At 39.2% G+C, this 20,671-nt stretch overlaps 2 protein-coding genes across 4 annotated transcripts in view; both read right to left on the bottom strand.

Annotated features, from left to right (window-relative positions):
* The window catches only part of LOC123517126, a 24,989-nt gene extending 12,066 nt beyond the window's left edge, over positions 1 to 12,923 (bottom strand). Inside the window, exons 1-2 of the mRNA XM_045277054.1 lie at positions 12,187 to 12,923; positions 4,898 to 5,062 (exon numbers count right to left, since the gene is read on the bottom strand). Of these exons, the coding sequence (XP_045132989.1) occupies positions 4,898 to 5,022 (125 nt within the window). The 5' untranslated portion in view covers positions 5,023 to 5,062; positions 12,187 to 12,923. The remainder of the gene's footprint in view (positions 1 to 4,897; positions 5,063 to 12,186) is intronic.
* Positions 12,924 to 13,989: 1,066 nt separating this feature from the next.
* On the bottom strand, positions 13,990 to 20,101 carry LOC123517130 (guided entry of tail-anchored proteins factor 1-like). Of its 3 annotated transcripts, none has more exons than XM_045277064.1 (5): positions 20,031 to 20,101; positions 18,178 to 18,265; positions 17,675 to 17,840; positions 17,003 to 17,190; positions 13,990 to 15,243 (listed from the first exon to the last, which is right to left on the bottom strand). In XM_045277064.1, exons 1-5 carry the CDS (start codon positions 20,084 to 20,086, stop codon positions 15,094 to 15,096), a joined length of 648 nt encoding a protein of 215 aa, XP_045132999.1. In that variant the 5' UTR covers positions 20,087 to 20,101; the 3' UTR covers positions 13,990 to 15,093. The 3 variants fall into 3 exon arrangements, with proteins under 3 accessions (XP_045132999.1, XP_045133001.1, XP_045133000.1); XM_045277066.1 differs by having other exon boundaries at positions 19,926 to 20,070; XM_045277065.1 differs by having other exon boundaries at positions 19,911 to 20,068.
* Between the last annotated feature and the right edge of the window lie 570 nt (positions 20,102 to 20,671).

Here is a 20,671-nt window from a genome sequence, read left to right on the forward strand (position 1 = left end):
AGCTTTGTCATGTTAAATCCCGCTTCTCATTTATGTATTCATTTTGGTTTTATTCAGACATTTCCTAAACCAAATTGTCAATATCTCTCCTCCTTTCTTCCTCCTCGTCCTCCTCCTCCTCCTTCTTCTTTACTTTCCTATTTTTTCTCTTCTTCAGCCGCTTAAAACATCCAGTCAAATCATCATCATCATCATCATCGTTTATTTTCTTCTTCTATTCTTTCAACACTTTAAAACATCAAATAAAATTTTCATCGTCATTTTCTCCTGGTTAGCACACACACACACACACACACACACACACAGAGAGAGAGAGAGAGAGAGAGAGAGAGAGAGAGAGAGAGAGAGAGAGAGAGAGTCAATGGTGGCGGTTTAAAATAAAGACACAAGGAGGAGGAGGAGGAGGAGGAGATGAGGATGCAGTGAGAGCGTCACGGTGGCAGGGTGCTACTGGGTCAGGCGCACCGCACGGCTGCCCCCGCCACGCCAGGATAACACAAACTAAACCACAAACATCACCACCTCACACCCCCCCCCACCCCCACACACAAAGATAAATAGGTAGATTGATGGATAGACAGACAGATAGATAGATAGATAGAAAGATAGATAGATAGATAAAAAGATAGATATATTAAGAGGTGGATAGATACTTATTGACAACATGTAAATTACAAATGATCTCTCAGCGTGGTCCACAGTCAGAAATAGAGGCATTGCACACACACACACACACACACACACACACACACACACACACACACACCATTTCAGAGAGAGAGAGAGAGAGAGAGAGAGAATCAAATACATCTATTCTCTCTTGTTTTATCCACCTACTTATCTATAACTACCTATCTTTTTATATATTTACATCCCTTACTACCTATCTGTCTACTTGCCAATTCTATTTTCTTACCTACCTGACTATTTACCTATCTACTTCTCTATCCACAAAAAACACGATGGCTATACGAAGGAGGGGTTCTTAGGTTCCGTCCTTCTTCCCTCACCACATAATCTCTTGCACAGTCACGGTCAGATGTCAAGTAACCTGCCACACTCACTCCCGCTGTGTCTTTGCGTGTCTCCTTTGGTGTAATTCCTCATTTGCTGACAATTTCCACACAAAATCTTAAAACTCACTGATTTTGAATAGATTAAACGGTGAATATTGTAGGGAAGCGACTTTGGAAGATGACCCCTTTCAGCAATGTGGACTCTCTCTCTCTCTCTCTCTCTCTCTCTCTCTCTCTGATCATGTTATACTTTAGGTGCAATTATTATCAATTTATGATCATTTACTTATTATTTGTCACATTTTTTTTTTTTTTTATATAATTAGGCAACATAACTTCTCATCACTCGTACTTTAAGGTCTCCTGCTCACTCACTACTGTTACTTTTTATTTCGTCATGATTTTTCCCCACGAGTCACCGTTCCCAAATCAAACCTGCGCTAGACCGAGACGTATATATCAATTTCATCCATTCTAGGCCCACTGCATCTGTTCTCACCTGTATTGATAATGTAATGCCGTTGTTTTCATTCATCTACCTAGCATTCTTTGAGCCATTCGCGCGTGTCAGTCATGTAGCTACTATTACCCAAGGTCTCTCAAACCCTGCTATTACACACACGTTAGCGCGCCTTGTTTTTCCATCTTGGGGGGAGTCCTTTGTATGTAAGGTTACTGTAAAGCTGGAGAGACTCTGGTGATTCTTTGGAGAGAGAGAGAGAGAGAGAGAGAGAGAGAGAGAGAGAGAGAGAGAGAGAGAGAGAAACGTGAGTGCCCCTTCCCAGGTAACCAACCTTCCGACAGTCAGTCTCCCATGACGCTCAGTCCTCGATTTCTCTATAATCATCGTCCCTAATCTCTTTATTTACATTACCATCCGATAGAAGCCCGTAAGCTGAGCCACTAAGACGTCTACAGCGAACATGCCTCGGTGTGACCTGACTACTCCGCCTTCACCTTTACAAACAGTTACAGACAGCACCATCAAGTCTCTCTCTCTCTCTCTCTCTCTCTCTCTCTCTCTCTCTCACCAAGACCCATCCACTGTAAAGAACGTTCTGCTGGTTTAAGAGGAACGTAATAAGAACGGCGACAGTTTTAAGTGTAATATCACAGTCAATGAGAACAAATTTGAATTGAAAGCGTAGTACCAGTGAACAGAGAGCGTCCCTAAATTAATTTTTATATGTGTTTCGCCTCACCCCGTCTTCGATCTCGCTAGCCAGCAAACCAGCCAGTCTCCCGCGGGCTTCGTGAGGTTGCAGAGTCCGTGACGGTGTTTATCAGTGTGTGGTGGCCGCGGCCACAGGCGATGAAGAGATGGTGCTCGCTCACATGCACACCCCACCCACGCACGCGCCCCACAAAGCGCCCACACCAACAGTATAGTTAGAGAGAGAGAGAGATGGGGGGGACTCTTATGACGTGATCACTCACTGATTGCATCTATTTCACCACCTATATTGTAAATTGACGAGGCGGTAAGACATCAAGGCCACCACTTGTAGCTATCTATATAAGTGTTGTCGCGTGGAGCAGCGGATATACCAACACCTTTACGCACGCACTCCCGGTAGCGCAGGGAGTCTTTTTTTTTTTTCTTCTTTTTCTCGGCACTGCTTCCATCATTCGGGAATGATCCAAGTCGACAAACTGATCAGTGTTCCTGGAGTCCCTCTCGCTCCAGTGATCTCAGTGTAGTCGCTGCATGGCCTTCAGCTTGGCTTGAGGAAGTAGGCGAGTGGTTAGCGGCAGAGGGTGTCACACAACTCTGGACCGAAAAACACTTGGCTTACCAACCATAAAAGCTGTATGACATTGCACCTTTTCATGATTGGAAGTGTTAAAACATTGCTGGGGGGCGTGTGTGTGGCGCCAATGATGAGAGCGCAATGATGCGGCGCTGGTGAATGAAGCAATGGGTGAGTGATGCAGATGGCAATGTCAAGATCGAGGTTTTGGACGATAGATGGGGAGGGTTGTCAGAGTTGGCTGAGGGTCAGTGTGGGCGGTAGTAACTACTCTAGGGACGCCAGCAGGAGTGATGGACGGTGTGGGCGGCAGTGTCAGGTAGGGTGGAGACGGCTGAGCGAACAAGTGTCACTCGTAACCTGCGTAGACCAAGAGTATCTGCTTCTTGGTTTCTCTTGCTGTGAGTCACTGCTAGACTCTCCCACTTAGGTTGGCTCCCACCCATCCATCCCTTTGTTCGTTATTTCGACTTTCCTCCAGCGTTTCTCCGAGCGGCGTCGCTTCGGATTGTCTGTGTATGGTGTAGACACGCAACACACGCAGAGCACCACGGGCTGGCCGCGTTGGGAAGACTTACTGGAGGTCCACCAATCAGTTCTGAAGGACTTCCGGGATCACGGAATAAAGTTGAGCATTGTCATTCTTCTGTACTATAGTTTGTTTTGTACAAGGTCGTATCAAAATACTATATATCATCTGGTATCATAACTGTAAAAAGTATGTAAGCAAAGAATGCTATTCTCTCTCTCTCTCTCTCTCTCTCTCTCTCTCTCTCTCTCTCTCTCTCTCACACACACACACACACACACACTACAACTATTCCGTTCCGACAGCACGGGTTTTGTTATTTACAAGTATCATTAATCAGACGTGGGCCGGCAGCCTCCCATCATGGCGCCGCAACACGTGGCAAGGAGTCGTATATAATCAGAAATGCTCTGCTGTCTCACCACGACTTTTTTCATAGGCCACGGGAATTATTAGACGGGTTTTCAATAGTGTTTGTCATGTCAATAATGTAAAAATACTGTCAACATGACACCAGAACCATAAAGGCACCACTATAAACACGTGTAACTCAACTAGAACTTTTTTGTTTTTGTTGTTTTCTAATGTAGTGGAAGCGCATCGCAGTGTTTCGGACCGTGGTCGTATGGGCTACCGCTACACAGAGACTGCTGTGTATGATAAAGGATAGGGCTATAGGTGTCGAGCTGACCTTACTATTATGCACTCAGGGATTTACACGTGAAATAACAGCACCCACTCATTTCCCTTTCCTATTTACACTTTTTTTTCTATATGTAGGAAGGGAAACTGCCGTGACATGCCATTGGGGTGGGTGGGTTCCTGCTACTGTCACAAGGAACAGCAGGATGTAGCTAACGTGACACAACCGTTGCTTTCTGTACAGGAAACGTTCCCATTGTTTCCCGTACTTATACTTTCTCAAACTTTCTCCTGTGCCTAAGATGATGATGTTGTTGATGTTGTTGTTGTTGGTGGTGGTGGTGGTGGTGAGACTCTACATATAGCGACGCGTACGGAGTGTTAATGATGAAGGCGATGATAGTGCTCCTTATGATGATGGTAATGATGACTACGACGATGGATAATAATTATTATTATTATCAATATTATTATCATTATTATTATTATTATTATTAATATCATTATTATTATTGTTACTATTATTACCATTATTACTATTACCATCATCATCACGTCCACTAGTTTCTTAACTTATTTATTAGATAAATGGTTACTTTCTGTGTGTGTGTGTGTGTGTGTGTGTGTGTGTGTGTGTGTGTGTGTGTGTTCTGTTTGTAGTGCGAAAAAAAAGATCTAAAAATATAACATTTCATACCCACAAAAAGGAGGCAGCAGAGGGAAAGGGATCCTCTTTACCGTGCCTGCAGTAAACACCACCACCACCACCACCTCCACCGTCACGACGCATGACGCTCTCACTCACACGCTACTGCCCCTCGCCATCAAAAAGCCTCATAAAGAAGCGCCCCTGACCTAATAATAAATAGCCAGGTGTTCCAGAACCTTGAAGCAGCAGTGGGCGTTGCCTGGGCGGAGGTGTGAGCAGGGCAGTAATGACAGTACAGTACATTACTTACGGCAGACTCCTCGCCTGGCTGAAGCCGGAAGGGGAGGCGACAGTTTTATAGCGTCCAATGTAGAACCTGGCACACGTGTATGCTGGAAGAAGTAGCAGCAGAAGATAGCGCTGTAGATGCGCCATGGCCGGCCGCAGCCTATAGATGCTGCAGCGTCACGACCAACTGAAAAGTGCAATATGCGAGTTAAGCTGAAATATATAGGCAATCTTACACGTCCGGTCAGAGGGTAAATGCTTATTCATACTTGATCACAGACACAATTGTGGTAAATTCTTTAATATACGGCGTTACAAAAAATATGTAACATGCTGCTTAAGCTGTAATACTATAGATAGTCTTACGCGTTTAATCAGAATGTAACTCCATATTCATACATATATGACTACTCGTATCTCTAAATTAGTCTGTAGTATTGCAGAATGCTTTATTCTCTCACTACAGTTGTTGTCAAAGGCTGAAAAAGCGATAAGCTGAATTTTCAAGCTTGTCTCTAATAATAATAATAATAATAATAATAATAATAATAATAATAATAATAATAATAATAATAATAATAATAATAATAATAATAATAATAATAATAATAATAATAATAATAATAATAATAATAATAACAACAACAACAACAACAACAAAAACAACAACAACAACAATAATGTAGAAAGCACCAGAACCACAAAAACACCATTGGAAACCCGTGTAGCTTTAGTTAGAGCAATGATTTCAACCTTGACTTTTCCTACATCATTAACTCTCTTGGGCTGATTTGTTCATCCACTTAACTCCAGAAATGATTATCTTAGTTTTGGTTGTTTGAGAGTGTTTCTCACGTTAGTAAAGTAGAAATCTTTCTATTATGCCACTAGAATATTAAAAGTCTTTAAAAAATTATAACTTCAACTAAAGCCTTTTGAATGCAGTGGAAATGCGGCGCAGAAGTATTTCAAAATATTGTACAAAGTGTGGTGGTGGAAAGTGTGACGGGACTCTCATAAGCATTTATAAAGGCCACAAAGATGGTTAATCGACTTCGCATGAGCTTTCTTACTCTAGAACAGTGGTTCTTAACCTTTATCAGTGCCCGTATCCCTTGATATCTCAAAAAAATTTCTCGTACCCCCTCCAATATAAACACTACATAAACATATGAAAAGGGTTAGTGATAAAAACCTTGCTGAGAAATTATTAGATTTTTTAATTACTGAACAAAGGCACTTTTTTTTTTATTTCAAATGAAGTGTCAATTAGTAGGATTCAATGAATGCATGTTATAACAGTAATTATGAGTAATACTACATAATACACCAACACATTAATACTAACTTGAAAAATTGAGACAATTATAGTAACAGGAAAATTAGGAAAATATGTTTTGCTTTGTCATGGTAAATATACGGTACCATTGCACTGGCTACCATGTCTCGTACCCCTAGGTTTAAGGTTTCGTACCCCTTGGGGGTACAGGTACCCCAGGTTAAGAACCACTGCTCTAGAAGATACATGATTTTACTTGAATTATCATTGTAATCAGAAAAAAAATTCTAAAAAATCCCATCGCTCTGTTTTATAGAGTGTTATGAGCGGTCGAAGCAAGAAGCAGAGACTTTTAAGAATATTCACCTCATGCTCTGCTCTCGTGACAACTGATGAACGACAGTATGGTCTGAGAAATTACTAACCTTTGCTTATTATGTCAATATGTATGTTATTCTTTAGGAGTGCAGTGTGTGTGTGTGTGTGTGTGTGTGTGTGTGTGTGTGTGTGTGTGTGCAGCTTTCCCATGACCTATCGCCTGCGTGACGTTCTGCAATCTAGTAACTTTCATGAAGACAAGCTAAAACGTATCATTGCGAATATTACTTAAGGGCAAATACTACAATTGTTGCTGGCGAGTGATGCATGTAGTCATTAAGAATCCCAAATGAAAACGAAAAGGTTTCCCGACACAACCAGAAATCACATGTTTCCTTAAGCTAACCGTGGATTATTTTTTTGACGGGGAAGAGGCTGGAGTTCCGCGCGGGCAGTCAGGGAGGGACCTGTTACGCCACGCTCCGCCGCCGGACAATTATCATGCACCAATACCCTCCACCTGGCGGCCAAGGGATAACGCACCCGCGGCGTCTGCACTGTTACCCACGCACCATACTACAATATGTGCACCACACACTCAATGCACCATCTCTCTCTCTCTCTCTCTCTCGTATTTTTTCTAATCCTTGTTGTAAATGAATTAAGCAGATAAAACATGAATCGCCGCCTGTGTTTATAAAGTTTGTTTCGCTAATCCGAAATATTGTTCAAGTCAGTTTTTAGTAAAGTTTTTTTTTACGAGCAAGACGAGCGCGCATGGTAAATAACAAGAGTAATGGGCAGATATTATTAATCTGGAGTACGTAGCGGCCACACACCTATTATACATGTAGGTACAGTACAGTACATTTAAGATGCAAGAGGCCATTCACTCATAGACGTACGTTATTGAATGCCAGCCTTACCGGAAATGAAAGATACAATCTTATGTTTCAAAATCAAGATGACATTCTGAACAAGAAAGAGTTCCAATATCCACGTCACTTCCACATACGCATTGCAACAAACTACTGAGAATCTCCCTTGTGATAAATTAGACAGTGATGAAAATGTAATATTTTAGATCCAAGGGTGAATCTCATTAGAAAATAGAATATCATCAGAATAAATAAATAGATAAATAACTACTACTACTACTACTACTACAACAACAACAACAACTACTACTACTATTGTTACTAAAGTAATAATAATAATAATAATAATAATAATAATAATAATAATAATAATAATAATAATAATAATAATAATAATAATAATAATAATAATAATAATAATAATAATAATAATAATAATAATAATAATAATAATAATAATAATAATAATAATAATAATAATAAACAGATGCAATATATATATATATATATATATATATATATATATATATATATATATATATATATATATATATATATATATATATATATATATATATATATATATATATATGCATTGGAGATTCCTCTGATGCATGTTTCATGCTATCACTAGGTCAGGATTTGATATTTTCTTCAATGTGGTCATATTTTCTCTATGTCTGATAAGAGTCTTATTCTCTTTCTGGAGTTTGGTTGATTACTCCCCGTAGGTAGTCATGCTTACTAGATCACGATTTCCATTGTGATCTTTCCTTCCAGCCAGACTAATGAAACACTATGAAGGAAAGACCGTCTCTTGCTGCTGCGCATTTGGCCTAGGATTACATTATCATCTTAACAAATTGAACATATTAACATTTATTTCTTGCTAATATACATATAATACAATACAATGTTTTTGTCTTTATATGAACAGTTAGCTTTTGTAAAGTCAGAGCCTTTTTTCCATTTTATTTGATATATCCAGTCTTCACACCTTAAGCATATATCCCTGCAGGCAGGGACGGCAGGTTAACTCTTTGATTGCTATATGGCACACCACTCATACATAATTATATCTTCTATAAAAGTGTTGTAGACTAGACACTGGAAAGCTATTTTTTCCCTCTTTTGTCCCCTATGTGTGCTTGTAAACATCTTGCAAAGTGCCTTTAGTGGTGTTAATTCTTGGGTATCGTAGGGAAGAAGTTAGGAAACGAACACGGTGACACATGCATGAGAGACAATAAAGATGGGACTGAGACACCTGTATTCTGTAGTAATCATGATTCATCAAGTCCTGTTCAATACCCCTACAGGATGAGTAATATTTTAGTGTTATGATTTTTTTTTTCTTCTCGAATTTGGCAGTTTGCATTATTTGTTCTTTTTTTTCAAATGTCACATATCATTCAACCGTTTTTTTTTTCTGAGTGACGGCACTATTTTTTTTTTCTTCTTCTTCGGGATGTTGGGGTTGGATTTCCACCTCATTTTTCATCACTCCGTCCTGCTTCGCGTGAGGTTATGTGGCGCCTCGAGAGAGTGTTCCATACAACCAGGAACTGAATCACAGCAGAGGAAACGAGGAAAAACAGTAGGTAGCATTCTAGTCAGGAACTTCACACTACTGCTGTGATGATGCCAGTGTAGCTAAATCGATGAATGTGTGATTGTGATTCTTGTACATCTCGCCAACTGCAGCTAAACATTCTCCCTTGTTATTTTTATTTTTATTTATTTATCTTTTTTTTTTTTTTTTTTTTTTAGAATGTTCAGTTTTTACTTCCTTGTTGTCCGTCATGGCTGAGGGGAGGTGCAGTTCACTGTCATCCTCATCCATTTTCTTTTTAACGTAACTTCCCACTCATTACGTTTAATGTAAGAAATATTCTTTTCTTATTTTCTTTCTTCTTTTCATCTGAAATTCATTACCCACGAACACATTTGTCCTTTGTCTTTCTTCAGATTTTGCTGATAACACGAAAATGCAATTCGGGTCAGCGTTACGTTTTACCTTTAACTACTACTACTACTACTACTACTACTACTACTACTACTACTATTACTACTACTACCCGTATTCCTGACCGCCTTGGAGACACGCCCAACATTCTTGATCTTTTCCTAACCTCCAACCCTTCTGCTTACTCTGTTAAACTTTCCTCTCCGTTGGGCTCCTCCGACCACAATCTAATTTCCGTTACCTGTTCTATCACTCCAGTGCAGCCTCAGGACCCGCCTAAGCGGAGGTGCTTCTGGCATTTTAACTCTGCTAAGTGGGAGGAACTAAGGCAGTACTATTCTGATTTCCTTGGGATGATTATTGTTTTCATGTCAGAGATCCTTCTCTTTGTGCCGAGCGCATAACAGAGGTGATTATCTCTGGCATGGAGCTATACATTCCTCATACTTTCTCTAACCCTAAAGCTAAAAAGCCTTGGTTTAACTCTGCTTGTTCTCGTGCTGTCAATGATAGAGAGGCGGCTCACAAACGGTTCCGTAGCCATCCAACTGCTGAAACTCATGCCCTATATATTTCTGCCCGTAATCATGCCAAATCTATTCTCCAACTTACTAAAAACTCTTTCATCAATAGAAAATGTCAAAGTCTTTCCAATTCTAACTCCTCTCGAGATTTCTGGCATCTAGCCAATAATATCTCTAACAACTTTACTTCTTCGTCTTTCCCTCCTTTACTTCATCCAGATGGCTCTACAGCTGTCTCTTCTTTTCTAAAGCTGAACTCTTCGCTCAAACCTTTGCTACCAACTCAACTTTGGATGATTCTGGGCATATTCCTCCTACTCCTCCACCCTCTGACTACTTCATCCCTAAAATTAAAATTCTTTATAAAGACGTTTTCCTGGCCCTCTCTGGCCTTGATTCTCGGAAGGCTTACGGTCCGGATGGAGTCCCTCCTGTTGTTCTCAAAAACTGTGCTTCCGAACTCGCTCACTGCCTGGTCAAACTCTTTCATCTGTGTCTCTCTACTTCTATTTATCCTTCTTGCTGGAAGTTTGCTCACATTCAACCTGTCCCTAAAAAAGGTGACCACTCCAATCCTTCTAACTACCGCCCTATAGCTTTGATTTCCTGCCTTTCTAAAGCCTTTGAGTCTATCCTTAATAGGAAGATAATGAGGCATCTATCAGCTCACAACCTTCTCTCTGATTGCCAGTATGGTTTCCGTAAAGGCAGATCTACTGGTGATCTTCTTACTTTCCTAACTGAATCTTGGTCATCCTCTTTAGGGACTTCGGTGAAACCTTTGCTGTCGGCCTTGACATATCGAAAGCCTTCGATAGAGTCTGGCACAAATCTTTAATTTCTAAACTACCCTCCTACGGATTCTATCCTTCTCTCTGTACCTTCATCTCCAGTTTCCTTTCCGATCGTTCTATTGCTGCTGTAGTAGACGGTCACTGTTCTTCCCTAAAACTATCAACAGTGGTGTTCCACAGGGTTCTGTCCTATCACCCACTCTCTTTCTATTATTCATCAATGATCTCCTAAATCTGACTCAATGCCCTATCCACTCCTATGCTGATGATACCACCTTGCATTATTCAACAGCGTTCAACAGACGCCCAACCCAACAACAATTAAATGACTCAAGGCGAGATGCTATAGGACGCCTAACTTCTGATCTTTCACTTGTTTCTGATTGGGGCAGAGAAAACCTGGTTTTGTTCAATGCCTCAAAACTCAATTTCTACAACTATCTACTCGACATAACCTTCCAGACAACTATCCTCTCTTCTTCAATAACACTCAACTTCCCTCTCCTCTACATTAAACACACTCGGTCTATCCTTCACTAAAAATCTAAACTGGAAATTTCACATCTCTACTCTTGCTAAATCAGCTTCCAAGAAGTTAGGTGTCCTGTGGCGTCTTCGTCCATTTTTCTCTCCTCCCAGCTGCTTGCTCTGTACAGGGCCTTATCCGCCCGTGTATGGAGTATGGCTCTCATGTCTGGGGGATCCACACACAGCTTTACTAAACAAGGTGGAATCTAAAGCTTTTCGTCTTATCAACTCTTCTCCTCTAACTGACTGTCTTGATTCTTTAAGTCACCGCCGCAATGTTGCATCTTTATCTGTCTTCTACCGCTGTTTTCATGCTGTCTGCTCTTCTGAACTTGCTAACTGCATGCCTTCCCCTCCTGCGGCCTCGCTGCACAAGACTCTCTACTTCTTCTCATCCCTATTCTGTCCATCTTCCTAATGCAAGAGTTAACCAGTATCTTCACTCCTTCATTCCCTACACTGGTAAACTCTGGAACTCTCTACCTGTGTCTGTATTTCCACCTGCCTATGACTTAAACTCTTTCAAAAGAGGAGTGTCAAGACACCTCTTACGTTAACTGGACCCTCCTTTTAGATTTTTTTGTTTTTTCTTTCTCCTACTTTCCTCTTAACAGGGCCTGGCAACCAGCGGGATTTTTTTTTTCTCCAACACTTTGTTTTCCCTTGCCCAGTGCCCTTGTAATGTAAAAAAAAAAAAAAAAAAAACTACTACTACTACTACTACTCGAGTATTAGCAATAGATATGTATTGCGCAATCTATGGAACTATATGTAGAGTGGGTGGTGGGGAAACACAAGCTGATGCAAAGTATGGAATTATATAAGGTTATCGGTATTCTTTGGCAGATAATAAAGAAGCAAATGGAGGGAAGGAAAACTATGGAAATTGGAAAGTCCTTTAAAGTCGATCTGCCTTTCCCTCTGAAGGCTCAGGTTCACACAGATTAAGCTGGACACTACAGATGCTCAGCTCAATCTGTCCAAAGATTGAAACAACAATAAATCACAAACTATGGTGACTCACCGCAGAGTGTTCTGTAACTTGCTTTCAGACCGACGCACACCGGCACACGAACACTTGGTCCGCCGATACCACAGTGTTGATCTTGATAGCAACACTTTCACTTCATTATTTATCTCGTAAACAATGCAAGTAGAAACAGTGGCATGCAAGGCGAGGCACTCTGCTGGCGCGACACCAACAACCGCTGCCGAGAAACTGACGGCCACCACAAGGGACGAGTCACGACGAAGTCTTTCACGGTCCACGCGTGTTCCTCTCCCATCCTCCCTCCTACCCCTCCCACTTCTCCCTTCATACTACAGTAACGGGGGAAAACAAATCTTTGGAAAAAAAGACTTGTTTTTACTTCATAAGGTAGAATGTATGGGTAATTTTAAGGAAATACAGTCGTTTATGTATTCGTTTTCATGGAAGTAAGAATAGTAACATACATCGAGAAAAAGAGAATTTCACTAATCCATAATACTGCTTCAAACACTTATTCATATGGTGCCGTCTAGAACGTATATATCTCCTGCTTCTTCAAACAGGTGTCATGATAACGAACATAGCTATAGGAACGCTTATTACCGTAGAAAGTAGCTACTGGTATAACTAATTTAAAACACAATTGAAAGTGTATAGGAAACTAAAGTCAATAGAGCGTCATTAATGTTGATAGCTGTATAATGATGTACAGCGCTTTTCCCTGCCGGAGATAAGGAACCCTCCCGAGTCCCGGATGTTTCCTCCCCGCCCAGGGAAAGTGACCTACCTGAATATTAATACCGGACACTTTCTTCTTGCTGTGACATTTACTTACTGTTAAGAGAAAGTTAAACAGATAGATTACGTCATGATATCTCTATTATCACGGCGACTCTCGGGAGGTCAATAGAGGGATCGCTGGAGGAGAATACAAGAGGACATGCCTGGTGTGGTTTGGCATTGGGGTAGGCGTGGTGGAGGTTGGGATGAGAGAGCGTAATGAAGCTACTGTGAGGAAGTGGGTGAGGTGAAGGTTGTGAAGAAGAGAACGTAGATGAGACTGATATGATGAATGAAGGGATACAAACGAGGAAGGGCCACGCACACCTGTGATAAATATTTTCAGCAGGCCTCCCGGCATCTGTGATTTACTCCAATCTGCTATCACTGCGCCTTTCTCTCGCATCTCGCACATCCTTGCTGCAGTTCGTCCTCAACAGGAAACCAATAATTTATTCTTCCTATTCTGAAACTTTCATCTCATTTTAACAATCTATCATCTAGCCCATTAAAGTTCTTGTCTATACTCTTCTTTATTGACTGTATTTTCTCTAAATTCATAATGCCTAAAACAATTGTTTATTTTTAGTCCATTGTTTTTCACATCTCGATTTAAAAAGCGCCTACACTTCTCTCAACACATTCCACATTATTCATACCTATACATCTTACAACACTTTGACGATTTATATTTCTAGAATCAATGCCATTTTACGATTGGAAGTAGCTTCTGCATCCACAAACTAATACTTCCATTCATTGTTGATCAATATTTCCATATTCCTTAATAATAGATTAATCACCATATGTGTGAGACAATGAAAAATGTAAATACATGATTGAATAAATAGATAGATAAAAAAAAAAATAAATAAAAATAAATTGAAACTACTATATAGTGTATTATCAATATTTGTTTTGTGTGTTAATTTGCTAAACAAGGAAACTTTAGAAAAATAATGTTGGCATCTCTCTTCTATTCCAACAGATGGTATCACTTCACAAGAGTTTCTGGATGTTAGATATAGTGGTAACCTTCAATAATAAAATCACCAATTTATGGACTAGTTCCTTGTTTATTATTGCATTTGTTTGCTGTAGAATCTATTGAAACACAAATGTTCAAAGCTTCTTATTCAAACCTCATATATGTCAGTCAACATAACCTGGTAATAAGAAATAGAATAATGTAAATAAATAGCTAAATAAAATTTAAATTTAATACATTAATTCTTATGCCATATCCTATACACTATTCAGTAGTCAATGCCTGTTGTCAAAGTAGTCAAAAAGAAAGCAGTCAACTATCTCAGTCTTTTGGTGCTTCTGTTTCTCCTCAGAATTCCATGCAAGGTTCATCATTTTTGCTTGACATTTTCCACTCTCTCACTTGGAAGTAACTCTTTTCTTCACTTCTAAAATCACTGCCTTTCTCACCTTACTTTAATAACTACTTTATAAGGTTTTAAATAGAGAATATTCAATAAAGTAAATCACTCAACTTAACATGTCTCGAATAAGATGACAGCATTTGAGCTTCACTTATGCTAATGCCAATACTTACTCAATAGGGCATAACAAGGCAATCATGCTTCGCATTCTCTAAATAAGTAGCTGACTGTGACAAGGGACCAAGCCCAAACTACTGTGATATGGAATTGAAAGTGTTTTCTATTTTATAATTTACCCTACATCTTAAAAATAACATTAATGTGATTATATCTCTATTGTGTATGCATCTTCATTAATCATAGTGTAGTGTTATTTCTAAAATGTTGAAGAAATTATAAAATAGAATATATTTTCTATATCTTTTCATGGTTGTTGGCACTTGGCTCCATGTTACAGCCAACTTACCATATGAATTTCAGGTTATAAAGGTTTAATTGTATTAATAACATACACATACACATATTTCACATAATTTCTGCTTGAAAATTTCTCAAAGAATTAAAATTTTCTTCAAGATATATGCTTTTAGTTAGTTTTCATGTGCAACGTTTAATAGATACCTGAATATAAGAAGGTAATATTGCTCTATATTCTCTATATGAGATTTATGTGATAGATTTTATCATAATAGAGTACATTGTGTATTTGTAGGACAGAATGTTCATTATAGTGTTACTGCAATACTGAGTCATGAATATGCTATGAAAATCAATCTAATGGTGGGGAGACAGGGGTAGGTGTCGGGATGAAGGGTGATGGTATTGAATGAGCAGCAGGTTTTGGTGAGCTGGACGGAAGAAGATTTGATATCCGTCCACACACAGTTCGCACCACAGCAAGCCATACCACCACACTTATCTGTGAAAATAAATAAATGCCATGTGAATATTTAAACTGCAAATTAAGTTCTGACATAAAAAAAAAAAAAAAAAAAAAAAAAAAAAAATAGCTTCAGCAGATTCAGAGTTAAGAAATGATAAAATCAGTATAGACACCTACAGTAAGGTCAGGCTACCTAGTGAAGGACTGCAAAGTCTGTTGTGGCCTGTTTTTTTAAAGTAACTCTATGTAAGCATAATATTCAGCATGTATTACTAAATATCAAACACTACACCACCAAGTTATTTGGAATTTCAAGGTCTCTTCTTTAATATCTAGCTTAATACACAGGTGCAGTACACAGCGCATTTAATAGGTACCAAAACTCCGTATTCGGAGTGTGGGGTTGGGTGGGGGGGGCTGAGCTACACTGAGTCACAACTGATTGTCACCTTGCATATGCCATGTTGTGTACCTATTCAAGGTGTGCTATGTACAACCTAACTTTCTGCCCTCAGTACTTCTGTGTACAGTACCTACAAGTGTGTACAGGGGATTCTTGTGATTTGACCATTTGCAGCTCGAATTATCACCAATTCGAACTCAGTTAATCAGTACCCAATCCTCAAGGCTCGACCGACTGAGTCGCCAATTCAACATTCATATCTTGAGCGCCATCCACCCGGTCAATTCCGCCGCCAGCCCGCCAGGCGGAACTATAAACCAACGCTACCCTGTGCATCGCTTAAGGTGGTGTCACATTAGCACTTTTCCATCAACTTTCTCTGTCAACTTTTAGAAGACTGTCAACTTTTGTTGACGCTGGTCGTCACACACAAGCTCGCCTTTGTCGTGTTTGCCAACTGTAAACAAACATGGCAGTCCCTTCACCCTCAGCAAGGCGTTGCTATTTTTTTGTTGCTATTTTTAGCCTTCAATGCTCCCTAAGAGAAACTCTTCAGACAGCTCTGTCCACTCATAAATAACAGAACTGCTCATCTTGGCCAGTTGTTCCTTGGAAGTTCTGCCTTGGAACGTCACAGTCCCAGAGAAATGTAAACAAACAACTGAACTACTTTTCACTGTTAGGCTAGGACAAAAAATATATATATACAAATATATTTACATTTACTTATCAAAATTCTATTGATTTGAGATTATAGCATCATTCCAATTAACAAGAAAATTAATCTTATTATAAAAGTGTTAATTAGAAACCATAGATCTTAATTTGACTGAAAATTGACGCTAGAGGAAAACGGTGCGTTTCATCTGACTCAAGATGACGGAAAGCCACCTCCAGCCCCAGCCTTAAGAAGCACAATTTCCTGCTTTTCAAAGATAAGCTTGAGCTTATAAGAAAGTGTTTGGCAGGTATAGTTCACAGTGTCGATGCAGCGCAAATGGGTGTCCCTAGATCAACAGTATCAACAATTTGGAAGAACAGGGACAAGTACTGCAAGACTGCTGCAAGTGTTTTTATTTCCAAAAAATGTACTGTACAGCACCCTAATGTGTTTAATAAAAAGTTAGACAAATATGAAGTTTTTAATAGTACTGATTTAGTCTAAGTTAGTGTTTTTAGAGGTTATTGTGATGTTTTGGGGGGGTCTAGGCTGAAGGTTGGTCCCTATCTCCCCTAATTCTTAAGTATCTTATGGGAAATTGCTTTGAATAAACGTTGATTAGACCAATGAAAACTGCACTAACCCTGTCAAATTCTGAGGATCCCCTGCATATGATAATGCTTTTCTTTGTTATAAAAAATTCTATCATTGATAAATTAGTTCTTTCTTACCTGTCCATATTGACATGATGGAAAGGAGAGCACTGGTCCTAGTGGCCACACTAGAGTGTCTGGTAGTGACACCACTGGCTCCGAGCGATTCTCCCAAACCAGCCAGAGACATGACAGGCCAACGACTGTCTTGATTATTCCATTAACGGTGAGCTGCACTCGTTGTTGTCCGATGGAGCGCTCGCTGACTGAAAGAGGGTAAACTAGAACTAACAATGAAATTTACAAGACTTTCTTTAATAAACAGAAGCAAGCAGAGACTACATACAAACATACACACTTGGAAATTTGAAGGGGCCTGCTGTGCCACCAATGCCTACACCACATGCTCCCTTGTGATGCGCCTCGCCTGGTCTGTGCCACTCTATGCCATAATCAGACAACATCCCTAAAGGTATCACACATGGAGTGATACTGCCTCAACATGGTTGCCATCACAGTCCAATCCATCAACAATTAGTATGTTCTCGTTAGTTACTCCAAGTCAATTGTTAACCATTCCCCTTACCCATTGTATATTTTCAGTCACACTACTGAAATATCAATAAATTCTTTATCATTATCATTACACACACACACACACACACACACACACACACACACACACACACACAGGCATTATAATTAATTATTTTGGCAAATACAAATGGCAAAATTTTTTTCAGAGAGTACCTTTGGCTTTGTACTGCTGATTCAGGGAATTAATCTTCCGCTGGATTCGAGCATAATTTGCAAACTGATCAACCATACTGATATTCTGCAACTGTTGCTTCAATCTCAAAACTTCTTGCCGTATCTGTCGTTCTTCTGGACCTTCACCTCCAATGGCTCGTATAAACTGTAGAAATATAATTACAAATGGAGTTTTGATAATCACTGACAATAAGTAATATCTCATTGAAAAATGTGATTGCAAGCAATAAAAAAATAAAAAGATATTGAGACTAAGCTTTATCTATTTCTGGTTGAGCTGCCTGATATAGAATACATATAGATAAAAAATATTGTGCCATGGATGGATGAAAATACTTTCTAAGAATACAGAAAAGTACATCACTATGCCAAATCTAGTGACTTTCATTGTACTATGTTTTATGATACCACTTAGTTTGATGCTGCAGCTGATAGCCACACTAGTAAATTGACAATGAACATTAATCCATACAAATACTTACATGGTAAAGGAGTGCAGGTAATACAACTCCTGCACACCCAAGAACAGTGGTGATGATGAAAAGATGCATCTTCAACTGGTTTCTGGCACTGAAAATCATTGTTGAGTGTGAAGTTTGGATCAAAAGCTGTTTATTTAAGTAATCATATTATACATTTACAAACTTACTCCATAATATTTACATTAATATTAATGGAGAAAGAGGTGAGAAGAAACACAGGTGTTGGGAGCTGAGTATATTCCTGACTAGTTCCACATACGTCTTCTTCAAGGGAACTGAGGTAGCTCTGGTCATGACCCTTACTTGCACTCATCTCATGGAGAGAGAGAGAGAGAGAGAGAGAGAGAGAGAGAGAGAGAGAGAGAGAGAGAGAGAGAGAGAGAGAGAGAGAGAGAGAGAGAGAAACTTGTTTTGGTGTATATCTTACCAACAGAAACTGAGATACCAATTATTTATGAAATTTATCACTTCCTCCACATACCCGTGTTACCTTGTGCCATGATGATCAGCAGGCAGTGTCAGGAGGTTAGGTTAGGTTGGTGATGATCCAATGCAGCTATACCTCTTTATTTTTCTATTATTTCCTGTCAGATCTTCACAAAACCCCTGGTATACATATCATATGATAGTATAAAGAGGAGGAAGTGTCACTAACCCACTTGATGCTGTAGGTGACTCAGGATTTCTTCAAAGCCTAAACCAGTATATACCTCCAACCGCCACATTTCACGCCACATTGGAAAATAAAACTACCATAGGAAAATAAATGACTATGATGCTTTACATATTTTAAGCAAACCTAATGCCTTACTTAACTCTAACTTACTATGTCTTGACTTCATTTTAAAAGGAAGATCAAAGACATCTACCCCTTTCTTTTAGCTTACTCTTGTGGACCTGCAAAGGGACTGGCATCTAAGTAGAACTTTTTCTTTATTCTTTGTCCTTGGCCAGCTTTCCCTCATAAAAAAAAAAAAAAACCTAATCTAAGCTTCAATACCATGCTTTAAATAATGTAACCCAATCTTCAACAGAAACCTAACCTAACCTAAATGTAAGCAGAAACCCCACATTCCCACAGGTCCTGCTTAGGGGTAGATACAAAACCTGGCTGAGAAATGCCGAATCACTTGTAGCATCAAGAGGGTCAGTGACATTTCTCCACCACTTTATACTATCATATGATATCTATGCTATGGGTTTAAGGTCTGGAAGGAAATGATGAAAAAAAAAGAGAGGCTAAGCTATACTGGATTATCACTGTTGGGTTGGGTTACGTTAGGTTTAGTTAGGCTAGGTGTAGTTAGGGTTAGTTAATCTCTTTTTTTAAATTTTGTTAGGCTTGGTTTGGTTTTGTCAGGCTTCTTTTTTTTTTCTCCTGTCATGAGTGTAAACGAAACTATAAGCTATTTCCCTGGTAGATTTTGAGGGTTTTTGGACACTTCCCAGCTTGTTTTAGTAGCAGACGATTGGTTGACATGTGTGGGATATATATATATATATATATATATATATATATATATATATATATATATATATATATATATATATATATATATATATATATATATGAAAAAAAACATACATCTGCGGCGGAAACAGTTACTACATTCATTCAATGCAAATCAAAAGCCACCAGAAAAATGTAGCTTTGTCGGAAAATGTTGGGCGGATGGACTTCCATAAATTTAGCCAATGATAGACTACGGTGGAGTTAATAAAACTGTCATTACCTCCTTTTATGTCACCTTTGATGTAATCACATGTGGATAATGCTGTGATACTCGATCCTTCTTCCTTTTTAAACCTGTTCCGCTTTACATCGCTATAATGGGTTTTCACGATTTGTTTACCTTAGAGCTGAGACATGCCTCGAGGTGTATTGTAACCTTTGCAACGGCACCGTCATTTTGTTTTGTGCTAAAAGAAAGTAAACCAAGAATAAAAGAACACAAATAAGAACAAGAAACATACACAAAAGAGAGAGCCCATACAAAGGCTTTCAATCCCACGTCAACTACTGGACTGGTCTCGATAACTATTTTCATCATGTCATCCTCAATTCTATCTTCAAATTTCTTCTGCTCAATATAGCTTGTGTTATCTGGAGTCCCCCACCCTACATTACCTAGTTGTATTCCACGTAGGTAATCATTACCTTGTAGACTAGGTACAGTACGGTACAGACAATCCTTTTGTGATGTTTCATGTGGAAAGGAAGAAATGTGACAAACACACAGCTTGTGTAATTGAATTAGTTTGTTTATTTCAGTATATTTCAGACATCATTTCTTTATCTTTGTGGTGAAATATAGACTGTTTCATCTCTTACAACTCCGCACAAACAAGTTCACTAATTTTTCCCACACACACAAACACACATGCAGAATGGTTGGTTGTGCTCACAGTAGTGACCTTATACTCCTGCAGGATCACACATATGCAGCAGAGTAAAACTGTTGGTTTCCTGTTTATTCCACATGTCAAGATCACA

This window comes from Portunus trituberculatus, chromosome 41 (genome assembly GCF_017591435.1).
Source record: "Portunus trituberculatus isolate SZX2019 chromosome 41, ASM1759143v1, whole genome shotgun sequence".
Lineage (NCBI taxonomy): Eukaryota > Metazoa > Arthropoda > Malacostraca > Decapoda > Portunidae > Portunus > Portunus trituberculatus.

Excerpts from the sequence above, each read along its gene's own strand:
- LOC123517130 (XM_045277064.1), bottom strand. The coding sequence starts at position 20,086 with ATGACGGTGCCGTTGCAAAGGTTACAATACACCTCGAGGCATGTCTCA. Across the intron at positions 17,841-18,177 it reads TACCTGCACTCCTTTACCAT|TTTATACGAGCCATTGGAGG; the intron begins GTAAGTATTTGT and ends ATATTTCTACAG. Across the intron at positions 15,244-17,002 it reads CATCATGTCAATATGGACAG|ATAAGTGTGGTGGTATGGCT; the intron begins GTAAGAAAGAAC and ends TTATTTTCACAG.